Raw genomic sequence first — 22,245 nt, forward strand, 5'->3', positions numbered from 1 at the left:
TCATCATATTTGATTTGCTCGTCATCATCATCATCATTGTTATGTATAAAAGTGAAGCATAAGTAACTGCTGCTGTCGACCATCCTAAGTGGAATGAGACGTATAGTGCAAAAGAGGAGTCAGTGATCGATACATTGTAAGTGCGCCATTCAATTTTATGTTAAGTTGTTCTCATGCAATCCACTCCACTGCCTCTTATGACCGAGTTTTCTATACGTCCACACATCCATCATGCGCATGGACCGCAGATACTATAGAATACCAGTATGATAAATGCACTCATTTATTAGTTATTTTTCACAGTCTGGCAGTGACTGTGCTGAACAATTCTTCACAATCCAAAGGTCCGTGTCCATCCTGATGCACCATCCTGATCTTTTCCCCTAACACCCCCCCACCTCCTCCTCCTCCTCCTCCATTTCTCTCACTCTCAAACACTGTTCCGCCTGCAGGTTTTGACCTGTAAATAAGTGCCCAGACAGGGTCTAGTCAGTCAGTCGCGGAGGCAGGCTGAGGCGTCAGGGCCTACACGGCTCCTGCAGAGCAATAACAGATGCTTATCATGTTTTACTGGAGTGGAGGTGGTGGTGGCGGCGGTGGTGAGTGTGGTGCGTTGGGGCCCTGTCATAGAATGGCTCTGACAATATATGCCCTCAATCATGGACAGCCACAGCTATGCCCAGTAGTGTTATAATGGAGTCAGATCGTGTGTGTGTTTGCGTGCTTTCAGGAGTGAGGTCTGCAGAGCGCATGTGCACTCATGCACCCACCACGGCTTTTCAGAGGCTCATCCTCTTCCACATTCCTTGCAGAGGCAACAGCAAACAAATGGCTTAAGGTTCAAGTGAAGTATGTTTCATTCCTTTCCCTGCTGTCTCGGCCGCTCTTAAAGCCACGGGTTGTGCTGCGAGTGGGGACAAGGGTTAGACGCAAGGTCAAAGAGGAGAGGATTACTCAAGATACACTTTAGATAAAAGTGTCAGTCCAGTAATTGACAATGATCCATCATAAGGGAGAGGCAGGGCTTTTTTTTGTCTTGGAGGATAAAAAATGCCCTTCATGTGTGTAATAATGAAGATGAACTGAGGAAAAAGACACATTTCTCATGACACACACACACACACACTGTCCGGCTCATTTGTAAAGTGGTAACAGGCCATTCCGTGCTGTGAGGTTATCACCATCTCCATCACTGGTTCCTGCTGGGACCATCATTTCTCTTTTTCCCTCAGACTAAAGGGTCAAGCACATTTTCCCCTGAGATGAGAATTGTTTTCCCCACTGTTTGCTGAAATCCCTTCACAGCTACCAGTGAAGGTGGGGATTTGAAGTCCCGGCTCTTGCTGCTCTCCAACTGACATGATATTTACAAATGTGTATGACAAAAAAGCAACTTCGAGCATTCTTATCCTACTCTTACTTCCATGCTATTTATTTACCAATGAAAGTTATTTTTCAGGCAAAAGGCTTTATCTAAAAACACATGTCCAACCTCCTTATATCATGTATTATTACACATAAAACTACCAAAGGTCTACATCATATCAATAGAACCGTCTTATGAATAATGCATATGATGAACAACAATGGTGTCTTACTTTTGTTTACGTTTTAAACCTTAAATGTCATGCATATTTTGTTCTTTCAGAGCTTTGATTGTAACACATTTCGTTTCATCGTATCACAAACTGTTGTTGTCAAAAAAAACTGTTGTTGTTGATTTATCTTTTATGTTTTTAAAGATATGTACTTTATTAGCAGTGTTATATTCATAATGACTTTCTATTAGGAATCAATGGCGTCATTAAAATTTAAAATATCCTTTACTTTGTAAGATTAATTAACCAAAAACATGTTGGCCGCAATGTTACCTGAACCTTTATTTCCCACCTCACTCTCTCCCACGCTCTCATGATGAATCGTTAACGCATTATTGACCCAAACTCCCCTTTTACAACATTAGAATCCATTATTAATAATGGCAACCCACACTCACTTATGAAGTTACAGCTTCTCATTTGTATCAGTTTAGATTTATCTATGATGATATGTTTTTCTTTCACCCCAACCGGCCTAGGCAGATGACTGCACTGTAATAAAAGTGCCCAAAAATGTAATTAAATGACCATTGTTTTTATTTAACGGATGAACTTTTTGGTTACTATTCACCAAATATTAAATATATATATACATATATATATATATATATGTAATGTGAAGATTGTTTACATTACTTCCACTGACTGAAATCTGTGCATGCCATGGACGCTATTGTGAATACTGTTTTCTCCCAATAAATGATGGGCAAAGTCCCTGAACTTTGAGCCAAGAAACTATTCCAAACATCTGAGCTGCAAACACGAGGTGGAGGTGAGGCGCTGGAGAGAGATAGAGAGACAGAGAGAGAGAGAGAGAGAGAGGGAGAGGGAGAGAGAGGGAGCGAGTACAGTGATCCGGCAGTGAGTGGGAGAGAAAGAGAGGGAGTGAGCGAAGTGAGGCGACAGAGCGGAGGTGACAGCGGAGAATGGAGTTGAGTTCGTCCGCCCAGCGAGCTTTGACGGCGGCGAGCGAGGAGAAGAACCCACTCGGTCCATTTTTCCTCCTGGAAGCGGTGTGCTGAAAGAACACGGGAGGACTTAACTGGGGAGAAAGGAAAGGAATGGCTGATCCTCTGCGGAGGACTTTACTAGCGAAACTCCGGGGGAAGAAAGCCAGGAAAGGAGCGACGGTCGGCAGTGGATACGGCTGTGCTGCTTCTGCTGCTGCGGCGGTGAATGGGGGACGAGAAGGTAAAGAAAAAGTTTTGCATACGCAGCGAGACTCCGGCGAGGCTCGCCCGGTAGTGTTGGAGTGTACGACAGAGAGAATGAGCACGTACGAGAATTGTGTTGACGCGGCCACGGTGCAAACAGCTGGGGTTGTGGTAGTGCGGCAGACTCGCGTAGCGGAGCTGGAGCACAGCGGCGGGGGCAGGGTTCGGGTTAATGAGCAGCGCCTGGGGGTCTCACTTCAAACACACGGCCAGTTTAGTGGACGTGTGTTCAGTCAGGCAGAAGGGAGCAACCAAGGGCCCGCGTCCGCGGATAAAATCAGGTTGCCGGTTCAGGTCCCGCTTGAAGGACCGCATGCCAAGAGAAAACACTTCGTCTCGGTGCCGCGGCAGTACAGCGTCGGGGATTCAATCGGGTTTGGGGACAATTCAAACCACGTTTTGTACCGAGTAAGAGTAGAGACCCATTCCGGGGGAAGTAAACCATCAGAAGCCCTGGTTAGTATTACTGATAGTGAGGGGACAGAAGACAGGGACAGGGGACAGTCCCGGCACATGGCAGCAGGAGCCTCGCTGTCCCCGCATGAGCACAGCGTCAACCGGAGTTTTGACAACAGCCCAACTTTGGAGACGAACTGCGCGACGCTTGTGCGTCCAAACTCCCCGCCAGCAAACACGGAAGAACACATATTAATCAGAAATATTGAGAGCTACGAGCCAGAGTATACAGCTGATATTAAAGGCGGCGTCGGCGGTCTGCAGAGTCCGACGTTCTTCCCCACAGAGTTAGAAATATGCGACATCAACATGGCATCCCTGTGCGCCACACAGGGCCCACTCAGATACCATTTAGACAGTGAGGATGATGATTATTATGACAATGAAATTCTGCCCTTTTATGAAACAATCAGAGTAAAAAGTGATGGGGTTAGACCAGAGGCTGCAGAGCTGCCACAGTCTGGTCAGGACAAAGGACAGCTTGATGATGGCAACAGTGCTCAGGAAACAGACAGGCTTAGGAACCAGCTCAAAGAGGCTTATTATCTGCTCATTAATGCTATGAATGATATCAACCTGGATGTCCAACAGATTAGTGGTGGTTTAACTGAGCAGCAGGCCACCTCCTCCTGCAGTAGCCACTCCAGAGACAGTCTGTGCTCCAGGTTGTCCGCCAAAAACATTGACAGTGACTCTTGGTCCTCAGGAGGAGACCACAGCCCGCAGCAGGTATCTGACACCGACTCGCTCCTGCTCTGTCTCAGCGGTAAAACCGAGTCAGGGCTTAATAGCAGGCTGAACACTAAGAGTATGGTGAACCTGTCTGTGACCAAGACAAGACCCACATTACCACGCTCTGCTAGTGACGGAGCCATTAGGTATGCAGCTGGACCCTCAGGCTTTACTCAGGTTCCAGAAAGTGTACCGTGTCCAGAAATCTGTCATGATGAAGAGTCAAAAGAGGCTGAAGGAGGTGAGGTCAATGGCGACCTGTCTGACCACAATGTTCACAGCAGTGACGAGCTGCTAAATGATGCTGGCCGTGAGGAGGAACATAGCGGGCAGCTCAATGAGAGCAGTGGCTCGGTCAACAGCCTCACAGGATCCTCAGACAGCAACACTGACGCATTGGCGCATCAGGGTCACTCCAACAGGCAGGAGCTGATGACCGGAGTCCGAGCGCAGGTGGCCAACTCCACCAACAAGGGCCACGGTGTCACCGTCAATAAGATGCAGGAGTGGATGCACAAGGGCCGCTTGCTGTCTTCAGAGATGAAGCAGCGTATTGAGGGCTCGTCTCTACACCGCGGTGGAGGCCAAAACCAGGCCGGGTCCTGTTCTCGGGCTAACCTCAGTGGGTCTAAACCTGGCAAGGCAAAATCACCCACGGTCAAGTTGCCTCAACAACAACAACAACAACAACAGCAGCAGCCAGGTAGGAAGGCTACACGGAGTGGCCTCAGCTCTCGTGGATCCTCTAAAATCAGAGGCCTGTCATCCTCCTTTCTCACGTCTTGATTACTCTCATCCTCCTCCACTCGTAGTAAACCACGTCTGCTGGCGGTCCACCCTGCACTCCTTCTCCTTCTGTGGATGCAAAGCAAAGGGACGGGACACCTCAGATCTCTTTGCTTTCCTTGTTTAACTGGTGGCGGGTTCTGTCCTTCACACTAATTTAGGTGCATTTTTAACACTGAATTAATAGCACATCAGGTTGTTGGTTTAGTCACTCACAGTTTAGATCAGTAACAACTAACTCACTCTCCTCTCTGCAGTGGTGTTTTTCATGGTGGTGGTGGCGGGTTTAAGTGTATGTGTGTATATGATACTGGAATATGTTCAAAATGACAGTCTTTTCTAAATGCTTTGATTATTCTGTGATTTTTAATGAAATTATAGAAACATCTGTGTCATGAAACCAAGTGTTATAATATGCAGAATTGTGGGATCTACAGAATGTCTTTTTTAGTAGCTGTTCTGGGAATTTCAATCATATAATCCAACAATTTCCCTCCCGTTCATCCAGGCTGACTGTAAACTGTACCTAAATTTTCATTTTTATGGATGCTTTCTTCCACAGCAACAGAACAAGGATAAAAGGAAGCGTCCCAGCAAATGCTTAGTAACTGCTGAAGCAAAAAAACCTCACAATATTCAACACAATCAAACCACATGCAGATACACACAAACACTCACACATACTGCATCGATTGTCTTTTAGCTGACAAGGAAGTAAGTAATACCTGGTGTAATATTTGAATCCACTTTGACAGCAAAGTTGTTTTTAGATCTCCGTGCCTATAAATCCCTTCCCACAAACACAGTAAACAGTAAATTGGACACGTTTCCCAGCGCTCACAGTGAGTGGAACAGTTCTTATTGTAATTATTTTTTGCGTTTCCATTAGGAATGGTACCAAAAAACCGGCCTCAACCGTTCACTTTTTGGCACCCTTCCCGAGTGAAATGGTTCAACGGTCGGCTGATTGGGAGACAGAAAAACGTAACATCCTTGTGACCTGTGTTTCTTCCACGCCTGCAGTCTATTGTCATACAAAGCTTGACGTCTTGTTGAGACAAACAGCCACAAACCGAGCAGGGAAAAAAAAAAACTGAGCTGCTGGTTGTCCTCCATTGTTGTCTGCTTTGTCGCGTTCCAACCGGACCATAATGGAAACAAGCATTAAAATCAATAGCAAGCGGGACAAAGCAATAGTTGTATTCCCTTTGTGAGACAGCACAAGTAATGTCAGCACCTGCCAAAATGAAACCGAGCGACCTAAACAAACATGCCGCATCCACTCTTAGTGGTTTTCTGTCATGTGTTACTGCAGCAACTCATTGTTACCTTATTATAGAACTTTTAAAAACCTTTTTGGTCTTCTGACTTTGGCCTCTTTGGCTGTTCTGGCCAGCTCATCTTCCTGACAATGTCATCACCATCATGCTGCCTCTGGTACATGTTACTTCCATGCACTGGCCTTAACATTTCTGCTGGTCTCTCATTTACTGTCCTAATCAAACCCATTCAGAACCCCACATGATGGTTGAATCTTTCTTCCCCCCTAACAATACTTGAATCACCATCAGAATGTGCCAGTTACCATCTCTGGCTCCCATTTCCCCACTTTTGTTTTGCTCTGCAGGAGCACAAAGGTCCTCTTTTTTTTTGACTGCCTAGAACATGTGTGGCCGCCAACCTTGCAACTTTGCATGTTCGGTTACCTTTTCATTTGCTTTATGGAATGAATTTCATTCCAGTCTCCGGTGACCCGAACTGACTGCGAATGAGGCAGTTAGCCAGTTTAATCATAGGATTCGGAAACTGCCTGTGTGGAAAACCTATTGACGTTTGTTTCAGTGGATGTGGAAACGGGCTGCCTTTTGTACGGATCAAAAACGTCAGCCTCTCACTTTTTGCTCTCTACCACTTTTTCCCATGCCCTCTGTAATAGTTTTGAATGTTTATGAGTGGCAGCGTGCGCCTGTGAGTGTGTATGCCGTTATAAATCAATGACTTGCCATGTGCGCAGGCTGTTGACTGTCAGTTTGCACTGCTGCTAGAAATAGAGTGTGATCTGTGTAAGACTGCAGAGCAAAAGGCCTCTGATTGACTTCCAGTCTACATCTGCAGCTCTTGCCTCTACTCTCTTTTGGTTAAACTAAAGACAGGGCTCTTTTTGATATTACTTTCCAAGGTTTCTTGCCCACTTGATTCGCATTTTTTCCCCATTTTGCTCAGCTTTCCCCCCACTCTCTGTCCCTTAGTGAACTTTTCCACAGCTGTGGCCAGAGGAATCCAAAGCAGGAGAGAAGCCACTGCAGTTATTCTTTGTGGTAGTGGTGTGGGTGTGGGTGGGGGGGGCGGCTGTCATGTCGCCGTCCTCCCCAGTCGTTTGCTGTGCACAGCTCCATGGCAACTTGCATTTAAAGAGGATTTGGATTGAATATTTAGGATGCCATTCCTGTTGTTTAACCTGTTTGCGTTGTGTCACTTAACTCCTCGCTGTGAATGAACAAAATGAAGGGTGATTAGGTATTTATTAAGGTCAGTCCTGGGCTTATATTATCGCCCCCGTGGGCCTCTCAGCACTTCACAAAAAGCCTTTTAAAAAAGAAAAAGAAATACCAGAAGCTTTCAAACACAACCCAATGAATTGCTTGTCATCACTGGGTTCATGGTCTGGTGCTAATTGATGCCCAAAATTTTAATATTTGAAAACGTACTATAATAGACCTGGTTCTCCCTTGGGGTGTTTGTTAGAAATGAAACCTCACTATTAAGTCACAAGACAAAATTCAGGTTTAATTAGACAGGAGCTTATTTATTTTTGTCCTGACTTGTCCTTTCCTCATTGTACAAGCAGTGTCTAATCATCCGAGTGTGTCACTTGTGATATGGATGTAAGTTAATGCACGGGAGAGGGATGTTGTGCATATGCACAGCTCCATGTTGTACATGCATGTTTTGCCGTTGCAGCTGGAGGATTTATAGTTTTGTTGTGTTGCGGCAGAACAATGGCGTGCCAGCAGGCAGGCAGCATATACAAGTCATGTTTTGGCCAGAGCTGAACTCAGGAGTGGCGCGTCAGTCAAACTTGAAGCTGAAACTGAAGTTGAGACTGAGCCATAGACACCACAAACAGATCTGCTCAGTCCCTGGAGGCAGAGACTTCAGGGAGGAAGGACAGCGGTGAAATTGTCTAATGCATCTAAGAAGAAAACTTCTGAAAGAACAGTTCAACTCTTCGGTAAGACGTATTGGATCCATTTGCTTTCTGGCAGCGTTACATGATACCTGTCTCATATCTGGCATGTAAATATGAAGATACAGCCAGGAGTGTGTGCTTGTTGGCTGGCACCTGGTCTTGAACCAGAAACTGCCTTTTCACTTTCCTGCTTGCATTTTTGTGTGAATGCCTTGTAAAAAGGTGAATGTATGTGTTGATGAGGCAGATTTAATTGCTGTTTCGGAGCAGAATGTACTGTTTTTTTTTTTTAAATTAAAATTAAGCGATACCAGTCAATATTGGTACGACTCAAACAGGCCTATGCGCTCTGCTTGTGCTCCACAGTTCCCACCCCTGGGATTTGACTTGTAAATAGAGGAAGAAGTGGGTACACAGAAGGAGAGGACAGCAGTGAGAAAGGCACAGTGAAATCCTGAATGGTCTGTCAGCCTAAAGAATGAAGTATTTTGAAGTAGATGGGTGTTAGAAAGACACAGAATGCCACTCAAAAGGCAACCAATTAGCCACCAGCTAATGTTTTTGTCGTGTATGATGTAATAGATTGACTGAGAAATGCCTAAAAAGGCTGTTAATGCTACTTAGAGTTGCACACATACTTCATTCAATAAATTGATTCCCCTGTAGTGTTTGTATACTGGGACAAGAACAGCATAACTACTAATCCATAGCTTGTCTTATCTGTGTGTGGTAACGTACCGGCTCTCATCTATCCCTCTGAAACAAACTCAAAGACTGTATTTCCCCAAAAAAGTCCCAACAATTCCTGTAAAAACCATGAAAACACATGCATGCTCCGGTGTTAGTTTACGGAGCGTTGCTCAACATTATGATTACATTAATTCCTGCTTGCTCACTGGATTCACAATAGCTTTGAGTAGAGCGTGTAACACTATCTTCCTGAACTGCCGTCAAGTCATGTCAGGACGACATGGTGTTTGGTCTCTGCATTGTGCCAAAGCCCTGGTTACCAAGCTGCTGTTTTTGTTTAGTTTTTTCTTTCACATAAACACACATGGTGGAAGTACAATAATTTGTCTTGTCTGGGGTGTCGAACAGATTTATGGAGGATGGCAGCTCTAAAGATGGATCAGGTGATGCAGCAGAAACCTTTGGCATCAGGGTTCATACCAGGGTGCATGACTCACATGATGCTGTGTGGCAAACACGGACAACTTGCTTGCCACTTATTGTAAATGACTGATCAGCAGTGAAACCGATTGAATTGCATTATAGAGGCGTGTTGAATGACTTTATTAGGCATTTGGACATCATTTGGGTCATTTTGTGTCCTTTCCTCTTGGGTTCATCCCACTCCCAAAGCATTTTTTCAGCTCTACAACAGGACAAGACAGAGAGTTGATTTTGATGAATTTGGTCTTAAAACCATTAGGCGTTATTAGCATGAGCAGACCGCGCTGCCGTGACGCCTCAGCGCGATGCAAGTGTTGACATGTGATGCAACCCTGCACGATCTCGGCTCTGTCAGAAGAGAAAAAGAAAAATCCACTCTGAGAATCCTGATTACCATATGAATGAGCGTCAGCAGGAATGTATGGCACACTGCAAAAGATTCCCTCTGAAGGGATGGTGGGGCTTGGAACTCTGTTTTCACAACAAAGTGTTGTCTGTATTGAGGAGAAAACTAGCTGGTGTGTGTTTTGCACTTATAAAAAAAGAGGAGCCTCTGTAAAGGAAAGAGGAATTCAGGAAATAAATGAAAAGCCTATGGGAAAGTGGATAGCGTGTTGTTGCTGTCTTCGAGGAGGAAAAAGATTCAGTCACTCCGGAGATCAGACACACAAATATAATTGGATTTGCGGTCATGCTCACATGGCGCAGGTTTCTAGCAGCCCATCCAGGAAATCAGCATCTGTCTTTCTAAGTTTGCATTCCTCTCAGCACCTCGGACAAGAACCTCTATCTCCCCACCAGATTCTCTTCTCTATTCCTCCCACAGACGTGCACCCTACTATGAGCTCTGGCCATCTGCTACCTCCAGGTCAGGGGTGTGATTTTTCCGTGCTCTGACAGAACAGATCATTTTCATACCATGGCAGCATGGGCTTTGTGTTATGAAATGTTAATAGACCGAGCTTTTCTTGTGCTCTTCATTGTGCTTAGAGGCACCTGATGGTCATCAGTCTGTCTCTCAGTGCTATTCTTATTTTTACTGGCTGGAAAACTACTTAACCTCACATGTCAAACTAGTACCTTTTGTATTCTTTGTCGCTGTATATTAGGATTGTGAGCGTTTCAAATAAGATGACTTTTAATGATAATTTCTAGAGACAAACCAATGCATGATGCCTACTTTAATATTTGTTTTTCATCAGGCTGAACATTCAAGTCTGCCATTATTATATTTCATGTCTAAAGTATGTAATGGATGAAATACTGACAAGCTGCGAGCAGATGGTTGCGATGGTTTGATTCATAACAGGAGTGAAAAAATGTCTCACTCGTTAAGTCAAAGCAGCAGCGTGCTGTTGCTCCTGGTGGAAGGTGTTTCTCCCGTGGAGGAGTGTGACACCGGTGAGGCAGTAAATCTGGAGCTGTGGCCTGGAATGCTGCTCATGTCGGTACACGCTTCCTCTTCCAGTTATGAAAGACCCCTTGAAAAAGATGGCATGCCTGCAAGAACTCCACGCATAGCTATCTCACCTCCTGTTAATCTTGCGTTACCAGGCTGAATGTTGGTGGCAGCAGTTTGCAGTTTTTCTCCCCACTTCTGCTCTTAAAAGTTCTCTTTCAGTTGATGTCACGACTGTTTACGCGTCAAACTAATCCTTCACTACTTAATTCATACAATCAGGTGACTGTATTTTAAATTAAATATAGTCATTTTCTGCCAAAATGAATATTTAAACTTACTTTAGGTCTGTAGCATCTTTTCAGACTTTGTTATTTAAATTTGATTTATATCCAATTATGCACAGTCACTAAAACTAATGCACAGCTGATTCTGCTGAAAAGAAAGTTCCCTTCGCTATCTATTATTTTTGCCAAGGAGCCTGCAGTTGTCGGCGAGGTTTTGTCTTAAAAACGTATCCGAGTTTCACATCTCATGACTTTCATGTGTTTGTTTCTCCTCACACAGTTAGTAAAATCCTCGTGTTTTCTGTTTTCATGCTTTAGAGGGTTACAAGGACCGGTTAGGCCAAAACAGCTGAAAACAAACCATGCTTGGTTATTATAGCCTGCCAGCTTGGGCCTACACATTATCTCATGGGAGTACAGAGTACAGAGCCAGAAACATACTTCTCTCCCTCACTCAGAATTGTGCACATGCTAAAGCTGCTGAGCTCGAGGTCTGCAAACACAACATCGACCTCTAATCCAGGCTAATGGAAGCCAATGTGCCGGAGTGGACAGAGGAGCTTTGATTAGTCGTGTTGTCGTCATTCAGGTTGTTTTTTTTTTTACACTGTGTGGCTTAGTGATGCCTGGGAAGTGGTCTCTGATTTTGCCTCAGAGAGCCATTTTATACACAGAGGCAGTTTATATTATTAGCCGGAAGGCAGAGGAATAACAACAGAATCCGTTTGATTCGTGCTTGTTACATTTCCCTCGTGGCGGAAAGGTCGAGCAGCGGCGATTCCATGTCGTGAAAATCATGAGAGCAACTGTAGAGTTGGCGTTTGAGGGATTTTGTGGCGGCAATTATTGTGAGTCAACAGTTGCGTTATACTGTTGCCTTGTAGATCACAGTAAAACTGAAAGCTGTTTGACTTGCAGAGGAAAGTAAATCCCAGTGAAGCGCACTGCTCTCTACGTGCCACTTTCAGGCCTTTGTCAATAAAAGCAGCCAAGCAAAATAGTACATTCTTCTCAATCTATTGAGCAGACATTATGTAATATGAAACCATGTGATTTTTTTTTTTTTTTAGTGGAGCTCCTGTTTTCTTCCATGGCACTGCCATGAATTAATAACACGAGAAAAACGTTGTTGTATTCACGGCACAGTCTTGCGCGCACTTGATGCCCCGTGCTACATTTGTACTTCTGTAAAGTGAAAATATTCCTCTCTAATTTGGTTGATTTAGTCGCAGGTTGACATGCGCGAACTGCGTTTCCTGGAGGAAAAAGGAGAAGTTGTCATTATAGCATGCGGAGGGGCTCGTCTGGGAGCTGCCCAGGATCAAAACAGTCTTTAACACGAGTCGGCTGTGCATGTTACAGCAAGACCCTGCCCTCAGCACGTCTCTCTGTCATGCACACACACACACACACATGCACTGAGGTTGTTTTTCTTAAAGCATGTTTCTCCAAAAGCACGTCAAGTGATTTGCAGATGAGTTTTTTTTTTTTATTTGTAGAACAAAGACAAAATTCCTACTCTCACCTTTGAAACTATGCAGACAGGTTTGTGTGGTGTTTGTTTTAAGGTACCACTTCCACATCGCTATTATTTGTCCTTTTGTTACCATGCACATGTTGCCACCAGCTCTACTTATTGTCGGTCCCTTTTACACACACACACACACACACAGCTCCCCCCTCTGTTTTATTTTCACAGCTGTAATGCCAGCGGTTTCTCGTATTTTTCCAAGTTGCTCCGATGGAAGATATGCATCCCCAGGCCCTCCGTCTTCTTGTGATCGCTCTTGAAATCACAGCTCTCATACGTGCGTTGCTGAGGAGAAAAAGAGGGGAGGTGCGGTGGAGGGAAACTTTGACGATTGCCTTTAAAACGGTTTTATAATTTTTCCATCCAAAAACATGCCACAGACACATGTGACTGAGCAGAAATGGGGTTCTTTTCCGGTGACTAAAAAGGCAGAAAATGTAATGACGTATTTCCACCGGCTGTACTTGCCTCGCCACGCCACAGTTTAAGTAGCGTTTCCACTAGCTACAGGAGCCTGGTGTAAAGTCACTATTCACTCGTGTGTGTGTATGTGTGTCATGTATAAAACAAAGTCATCGCAGTTTCACTCAGCCTTGCAGTGATGACTCCGCCCACAAAAGTAGGTACTTTTTTGTAGTGGAGAAGCAACCTAATCGTGCCGTGCCGAGGTGAGTAGAGCCGGTGGAAATACGCTATAAGAGGAAAAACTGTAAAAACCTAAGAGCATTCATTGTTTACACCTCCTGGTTTCTTGATACAGATGTTTTCTTTAATGGTATATGACACAAATAGTCTGAGATTGTGTGTTTTATTCAGTGCAACTACTTAAAGGTCCAGTGCGTATCATTTAGTAGGTTGTATGGGCAGAAACTGAATATAATACCCCTATGTATGTTTGTATAGGTGTGTATTTGCTTTAAAATAAAAATAAAAACGTTTTTTGTAGCATTAGAAAAAGCGTTTTATATGTACTTTAGACAAAGACCTTGTCTCTGCAAACAGGCAAACCAGAAGGAGTGTGAATTTCATGTTTTTAAGTGAGTCCTTCCACACAAATAAGGAAGAAAACCATATTTTTTGGTACTGAGCGGAGGAGTCTATCATTCATTTATCTGCAGTCTCACCATTAGATTACTAATTCTTACACACTGGACCTTTTTAAATCATGTTGATCATGAAAACAATTTAATATTTAGATTTTTTTTGTGTCTCCTATCATGACGTTGCACTCACATGCATCTCTGTCCCTCCCTCAGCTTTCATTGAGAATGTCCAAACCCCGTGTGCTAATGGCCGTGAGGTGGCCAGGTCCACCGAGCCTTCGTCGTGGAGGCAGCCGCTCACCACCATCACTGTCTCCAAAAAGCGCAACTGGCTGCAGCAGAGTTCCCTTGGGAGGAATCACTGCCCCAAGGACGAGCAGCCCCAAGGAATGCTGGGAGCTGACGAGGAGGGCGGCCAGTGCTTCCATCAGCCTCCTCCTCCTCCCAGTCCCTCCCCAGACCACCTGAGACCCTCAGGGGGAGCCCCAGCCCCACTACGGCCAGTTCGCCTTCAGCTGCCGCAGGTTAGCTTCAGCATTTTCTGTTTTACAAGGACGAGTTTTATGTTGTGTTTTGTTTAGGGCCACACACCAAGAACAATTTCTACAATGAAAGACACTGCAACTGTTCGATTAATATGCGACACAGCATCATTATAATGAAATATCTTGCTCTTCAGTTGAGAAACAAATGGTCTGTGTCTCACAATCTCCTCAAAAGGTCAGCGTTGGTCAAACTAAGGTGTCTCCACACCCTCGGAGCATAGACCCAGCTGAGGAGAACGACGCAGACGATGAAGGAGAGATCTGGTACAACCCAATCCCCGAGGACGACGAACTTGAGACGTCGCGCAGACCCACCGTGCGGCTGCTGGTCCCCCCTCGGACGGAGCTGGAGAGGAGGCCCAGCAGGGGAGGAGATGTGGCTCACAGGACCCTGGAGGGCATCGGTGTCCCGGAGGCACTAGGTGATGGCGCTTCAGGAGACGGGAGTCAGGGGAATGCTGTACATTCCACAGAGGCACTACATCTGCACAGACAGATGCTTGCGTGCAAACCTCAAGAGGAGGGGGGGCCTTCCACCAGCAGAGCCACAGGTGAAGCAAAAAAAAAAGAAAAGCCACCCACACCTTCTCTCATTCTTACATCCCCTCCCTTCCTGCTCTGCGTCAACTCCTTCATTCACTTCTTTCTCTTACTCTTTCTGGCTGATGAGGGCCAATTACTATCTGATGTTTTCTTCCTCAGCCCTCAGACACTCTGGGCAGATTTTTGTGGTCGTGCACACCTTAAGCACTAATTACAGCTAGTGTTGAAATTGTTACCAGTTGAAGGATACACAAATTTATTTACCAGTAAATCATTAAATACAGTGTATGTTAAGGATTTAGGAGAGACGTGTTAAGATATGAGTCCACTGGGTTTAAACGTTTCCTCACAACATATACTGTGGCTGTACCAGCTGAGGTCTTTCTTATTCTGTCATGTTTGATTAGCGCAAACAGGAGCTGTAGTCTTGTCATCGTATCGCTCCATATCGGTGTCCCTCATTAGTTAAACTCATACAGACATTAGGCAGGAGGAATTCAGGGCCCGGCATTCCTGAGTGGAAGGAATATCCGTTTACATGTGACTGCACGGTGCGTGCCGCAAACCTTGTAAACCACTGGTTCGAGATTGTTAGCTCTCCGTCGAACATAAATCCTCTCACCTTGAAAATCAGATTCGGAGTTTAAGATAGTTGTGTGCATGCAAATGGCTGACAACTCTGGTCGGTCTACAGCAACGGCATAACGATGACAGCTAGCACACGGCTCCCTGTCTCTTAATAAGCTCGGCCTGTCTTTCCTAACTTCCGACTTTTTGTTCTCTCTGATGTGGCAACACAGTAGTTTGAATCAAGTGGCACATCTTGAGCTGAGCCTATAATTACAACTTTTGACAACACTTCTGTGGCACGCAACAGCCATTTGTAGTTTTAGGAGCACAAAGCAGGGCTGAATGGTTTGGGGTTTGCTTTGTGAAATCTAATATGTTCGCTGCTGTGTTCACGGCGTACAGATTTACTGCAGGGAAGAAGCCTCAGAAATAAGTTCCAGCCTTTAACACTGCAGGGGTGTAAAAAGAAAATGAAGCAGTCTGTGTTTTGAAACGGCAGTCACTACGTACAGAGGAAAAAAAAGTTTCAGGAACGTCTTAACAGCGGGAGGTGTTGCATTATCTCACTAAACTAATCTGCCCTTGACAAGGACGTTGATTTGATTGACGGCCAACAAACTCCCTGATCGCCATGAGACCTGGCTTGGAACTCCAGGCTTTTGCTGACATCACGTGTGGCTCATCAAAACTCTCCATCCTGGGAAACTTTCCTTGTGGGATTAGGATTAAACTCGTCCCAAATGCACTTGCCCAGCAACTAATCAAGACACAGAGCTAATTCAGTTTAGGCTATTTCTGTTCTGTTGTACAGTTAAAGCTTTTTTGTGCTTGGTAAGAAGATGAGTGGACAGAATCAGAGGTGTCCATCACAGACATGTGCCTCATTTACATCTTGTACAGCAGCTCTTTTGAACAGGAATGTTTAGCTTCTGCTCTGTGATTGTGGAAGCTGTGAAAGTGGGAGTAGCAGTGATGTTTTTTCTTTCCCTCTTGCTCCGGAACTGGTCCCCCACCCTCTCTCTCTCTCTCTCTCTCTCTCTCTCTCTCTCTCTCTCTCTCTCTCTCTCTCTCTCACTCTCTCTCACTCCTGTCTGTTGACTTTGCAATTGATTCCTGTGAGTTTGGCTCCGCCATCCCACACCACACATCTACAGCGACGACAAAAACAAGGCAACATATCCACCTACGTGTCATCAAAGAGGAAACGATCATTATTGGTTGTGTGTTTGTGTATGTCTGTGTTGTGGAAGCTGTGGGCACTTTGGTTTTAAATCAAAAGGAAATGTGAGGCAAGGAGAAAACAAAACTACTTTTTTTTCCTTTGTCTTTAGTCAGAAACCTGCTCAAACTATTGCTACTTGTTTGTATTGGCTGCATAATGACACCAAACTCCTTCCTGCTCTCTTAACTGGTTGGGAGTGTTGGGGGATGGTGGACAGGAGTGAAAAGGACAACAGCCTGCTGTCACTTCACTCTGCAGTCAATCACTACGTTTACACGCACAGCTTAGCTGAACTGCGGCCGTAGCTCGACTGAGTCGGGCAATCGGACAATCAGATTTATTCTGTATCTCGCTATATCTCTATAGATAGAGCAATTGAATCACTTTCCTGTAGACCTTTTACGCCACGGACAAACAATCAGCGAGCGTTGAGATGGAATATTTGGTTACTTTAGCTGCCCAAGCATGAAGGTTGTCTATTTGTCAGTCCATAAGTTGGTCTTCTCCGCAGCTTTCTTTCTAGCCCGTGCCATGTTGTTGTTTGCTATTTTCCCGCAACACTACTGCAGTTTATACGTCGTCTCCATCTACTTCAGGGTCAAAGACCTGGGAAGTCCGACACCAGTCTGTCAAAGCATATGCATGCAGGAGCAATCCGACTTTGAATCGAATTATCTAGGTATGTTAGTCCAACTTCCCTCCAGATATGAAATTGATGAGCAGATTGTGCATCACAATAAAATTAATTAATGAATTCATATGATCACAGCTTTACTTTACTCTGTTGAATGTGAAAAAGATGTTTTCTTGATGGATTTTGTCCAATGTAAGTGTTCAGCATGAATTCTGAATTTGGTTGAAGTGAGTTGTCAACAAAACTAAATACTTCTCTACTTCATGTTTAACACAAAAACAGCAGAATAGTGTGAATTTTGCACGAAACATCAAACTTCTCCAGCGATACTTATACATCCACTGTACATATGTCAGGATATCACATTATGCTATATTTGTAAAGGTGCCACGCCTCTGAGGCGAATAATGGACTTTGATCTCGGCCATGACAAAGTCTTCAATGTGCAGCCACAGTGCTGAACGCCATTATTTTCATCCCATCGTCTCTGATTTCTCTCTGATTCTTCGTGAATGCGAGCTCATACAGGCTCCACTTTATCTGCGGGGCTAGAAATTTGACAGGCCTTTCGTTGATTGAGCATGAGTAAAGAGCGTCTGCTGAATTAATGAAGCAGTGCAGATGTAGATGACTCTCTGTGGCTTTAGTTTCCCTCTGTTCGACTGGCTGGTTCTTTTGCCCTCACCGGATACACTCCAGACTCCTCATGCGCTGCCTATTGACTGACTTTTTGTCCATCTGAATGCTCCATTTGTATGGAGAATAATGATTGATGGACTTTGGGGGTAGAGAGCATGATGTCTTCCCAATCTCTTGTTCCCTTTAGCGCCTGTGTGGGGAATCTGACTTGGCCGGCACTCAGAATGGGATCAGAGCTATTTCTGGGGGGTTGTTTTGGTCATGCTGGCTGCTGCATTTTAGAGTTGGCCCGGTTGCTAAAGTTACATGCGAGTTCAAGCCTCCGAGTTCAAACCTGGAATTTAATCTTGAGTGGAGATTGCACGGTTAGGTCTGGAGGAAGTCAACAACTCCGGACAGCAACATTGTGAGAACATAGCACTTCAATCTCAGTTCTCATAGTTTTCTCACAACTCTTTCTCTCGGGTCTGTTCCTCGTGTCATCAATAGCAGCAGTTCTAGAAATGATAAAATGATGCTGTTTTTCTCTCATGCAGAATCCTTTCTCACTATAACGCAATAGACATAGACTGGAGGTCATAGCTCCTGACGGTATCAGTGGTTTATTTGGTAGTGCATTTGATCCCGGCGTTTGATCATGTGCTGGAGTTGGAAACACACCAGTCAATCCCAGTCCAGCTCTTCAGAAACAAACTTCACCTTGAAGCAAAATCGGTTTAGTTTTGTCCAAGTGGTGATCATCCAGCCGTAAAACCATAAAAAGCAACTCAATTTAATCAAGCACATGCGGATTCTTCCTGGTTAGCAGCAGTGTAGTCAGTTTATGACAGTTCAGACTTATGTGACAAATCAGCTCATCAAATATCAGATTTTCTGGTCAATCAATTTACTGTTGGCACTGCTGCCATGTAAACCTAATACATTAGCATCATATTTCCATTAATCATTACCTTCTGCCAATGTTTATTTTGGCTGGTTTTCAGATAGAAGTAAGTCATTTGTCAACACATTATTACCTCCCTATCAGTGCTTTGTCGCTTTGACTCTGGCGGTGCAGTGAGGCCGTGGCTGCTGCCTAGAAATAGCAGCCACTCTGTTGGTTGAGTTACAGCAGAGCAGGAATGCCTCTAGCAGTGGGCGAGTTAAGACGACACGAGGACTTCTTTGGCAGGGGGCCATGTTGTGCTAGTGAGAAGGCCTGCATGCTTGGATATATTAGCAAGGGTTTTGTTACCATTGTAATGCAGTGGCCAGGCTCCCGTGGCCCCTGAAAGTGCTTCCAACACTGAATTAGAGCTCTAAGGAGAGGAAGCAGTGCAGTGCAGTGCAGTGCAGTGCAGTGCAGTGCAGTGCCGGGCCTCGGTTGCAGAGTGAAGAAACTACTGGACAAGAATGCAATTCAGTCATTTATTTACACTCCTCTTGTTTGTCAGCACACCCCCGGTCCTTTCTGTTTTTACATGTAACACACACGTGTGGCAGACATGCTTTTACAGACACATGCATACTCGAGTGAATACAAGCGGTTTTACATGGGTAATCAGGGACAGCAGATTATTGTCTACCCTCCAGGCTTATCAGAATAAAGACGCTCGCTCTCGCTCTCACACACACACATAGATTAACATTCTTCTCAGTCAGGTGTGTAACATTCAGAAAACGTCTAACTTTATCTGACTGTTATTAGTGTTTTGACATCTGAGAGAGTGACAATTTGGTGGGTGCAAAAATATGTGCGGCATATCTGATAATGAGTTTGTATCAGACACACGCACACACACACCCTTGCTCTGCACCTGACTGGTGCCAGCATTGTGAAAAGCCCTTGTCATAAATTCCTAGGCTTTGTTAAGAGGTGTCATGAGAGGGCCACGGGGTCAGGGAGGGCAAGTCCGTGTGTGTTTTTCTTTATGAATGCATATTTACAGGCACTCTCTCTTTGTGTTACAGTAATATGGTGAGTGCAAGTGCATGTTTAAGTGTTGGGGGGGTTGGACACTGTTGCCGGGCTCAGGTGTCACCCAGAGGAATGCGGACCCTTTTCCCCTTTGACCCCCGGAACATGGCCCAGGAGGGTTGGGTGTCAAGTCATCGCCCCTGAACCTCAGCTAGTGAGGTGTTGTGTTACTCTGTTGGCTGCTGCCACAAGGCCAAAGGCTACAGAAGACACAGCTGTGTGTGTGTAAAGCCACTGTCATTAACAATGCAACAGTCATTAACTTTGTCAGGTACTGGTCACCCCCCCTCCCCCAGTCCATGCTGAATGTCAAAGCAATGAAAAAATGTAGTAGTATTGTGTTAGTCTGACTAAAACCTGAAGTTTTTACCAAACTGGCCTAGGTGGTCTGAGCAGTTCCCTCCCCTGGGGTTTGACCCGGAAATAACAGAAACTGGTACTCTGGAGAAATTCAGACTGTCTTTGGACTGGCACTCTGTCAGCTTTACCATCTATTAACATTTTCAAGTTAATAGATGGTATGAAAACTTGGTGTGTGATGTAATAGGTCAACTAGAAACTACCTAATACTGACCAGCTGAAAGAGGGCAGTGTAGCAGAGAAAGGCACACTTCATTTAATCAACTGATTCCCTACTAGTGTTCATATTTTATATATAAGAACAGTAGTTCAATTAAAAGTTACAACCATAGCTGCATTGACTGAATTAGGTTCTTCTTATTCTCTCTTAGTCATGTGTTCCCTTGCTATTAATATAGATTAAAACAAGACAGTTACTGTTTTTTTAACAATTGTAGGCAGCAAGTGTCGTGGGCTCCAGTCAAGTAATTTTTTTGATATCTGTCTTCATTGTCAATTATTTTTTCAATTAACACCTCTGTGTAATATTCAATGTTCTTAACTTCCCAAACTCATATAATCACACTTGGACTTAAATTGACTTTAATTAAAGGCTTTAATTTGGATAAAAAAAAACAACCATATCAATATGCAATTCTAGAGCAAGAGTAAGCCCATTATTGCCATTTAGCCCTGCAGTCAATACTTTGCTCATGGAAACCTTGTTTCAGACCTTGACCGGCGCTCTCTGTGTACCCTCCCCAGATGTTGTTTGGTGAATTTGCACCTCTAGTGCCCTCCACCCATTTTCTCAGAGAACCTCTTGTGTATATTATTGGCAGGAAGCTGTCACAGGGAAAGTTATTCAGCTAAGAGGGAAAGGGAGGCTAAACATGGCTTGGTTAGGAATGTGAGAGAACAGCCGTGTTCATTTGTACATTCACCAGCCAGCTTGCCAGCCTTCCAGTCGCCCATCCAGACCTCTGAGAGCCTGGACAAGGGGTGCCTTTGTCCCCCATCTACAGGCTACACCCTGCCCTTCTCCTGCCCCCCATCTTTCCCTTCTCTCCATCCTCTACCTCCCTCCCTTTTCACTTGTGGACCCTGGTCCCAGAATAGCACAGCAGGTCCCTTCTGAAAATAGAGCTGGTGATGTTGGCAGGGTCAAGCTGTCCCTCACTCTTCTTTCCACTTTGTATCTCTCCTTGTGTTTTTCTCCCCCTTTACAGAATCCCTCTTTTGTTTCAGAGATTTATTCAAAGTAATTAGCCTGTCAAAAAAACAACAAGTGCATTTTCATTTGAAGTTTCACAGCCAGACTTTTTCTACAAGGTAAAAGCTCCCATCTAAATAGCTCACCAACCTCTGGACATCGTGTCTTATGTAAAATCTTGGCAGCGTCTTAAAATGCTATACAAAACATCTTCAAAACCTAAATTCTTCCTACTGAGTCATGTGGTCCAGCCTTAATCTCCCATTAACTCACGCAGTGAGGTGTTAACATTCAGGACTCTAAGACACAGGTTAGCCACAGAGGAAATCATATAAAAGGAGCCCTGAATACAGAAAAGGTTGTTTTCCAGTTTGAGAAAGGCCCACACCTCCTTGTGGGAAAATAGCTGAGATGCCTCGTATTTAAAGTATTCCACTTTGATCACTCACACCAAGGCTAGCAGGGTTTTTTTTATCCTAGAAGAAGAGTGAAAGCTTTGCATTTAGGTCAGCGATGGCAATCTTTCTACGTGTTTTAACTGTGTCGAATAAGATTAGTTGTGTAGTAAATGTTTTTCAATCCCGGGTTTTGAATCTGTGTATTTACTTGTCTATAACAAGCAAAGTGAAATGCATTGTTACTTTATTATCTATTGAAAAACCCTCTGTATGTTATCTGCCATCACTAAACTTCATTTAGAGTGACTAGTGCTAGTGATTATTAATAGAATACATTAGAAAGCCTTTATTGTCATTGGTCAGGACAATGAAATGAATGTTTCGTCTTCTGAAAACCGCTACAATAAAAAGGAATCAAACATAAGACACACAAATAATAACTAAACAGAAGACATATCATAATTATAAGACATATCTCACACCAGCGAGCTGAAGCCGCTGCATCTGTGTGCGGTACCATCTGGACACTTGGCCATGCTGCATTTCCACCAAGGGGGTCCAGTGCAATTCAGCTCGCCATGGTACAGTTTGGAACAGTAAACCCTGATCTGGTGTGTGTTTCCACCATGTGATTTGTAGGCACCAGCTGCCATTTGTAAATAGTGTGACGTCATATCAGTCCTGAATTAAATGAAGGCAAATGTGATACCGTAAACACAGCTGTGTGCTGTCATTATTCGTTAAAACCAAATCACAACCAATTTGACTCCTCACTC

General features: G+C 44.4%; 1 protein-coding gene across 2 annotated transcripts in view; it reads left to right on the forward strand.

Moving 5' to 3' along the window:
• The first annotated feature begins 2,431 nt into the window (after positions 1–2,431).
• syde2 (synapse defective 1, Rho GTPase, homolog 2 (C. elegans)) overlaps positions 2,432–22,245 on the forward strand; it is a 48,919-nt gene continuing 29,105 nt past the window's right edge. The window contains exons 1-3 of one of the 2 annotated variants that reach the window (XM_044043849.1): positions 2,432–4,703; positions 13,623–13,933; positions 14,130–14,505. In XM_044043849.1, coding sequence (XP_043899784.1) covers positions 2,660–4,703; positions 13,623–13,933; positions 14,130–14,505 — 2,731 coding nt within the window. In that variant the 5' untranslated portion in view covers positions 2,432–2,659. The remainder of the gene's footprint in view (positions 4,704–13,622; positions 13,934–14,129; positions 14,506–22,245) is intronic. The other variant, XM_044043850.1, reaches the window with a different exon arrangement.

The sequence above is a fragment of the Solea senegalensis genome, linkage group LG14 (assembly GCF_019176455.1).
Source record: "Solea senegalensis isolate Sse05_10M linkage group LG14, IFAPA_SoseM_1, whole genome shotgun sequence".
NCBI classification, from domain to species: Eukaryota; Metazoa; Chordata; class Actinopteri; order Pleuronectiformes; family Soleidae; genus Solea; species Solea senegalensis.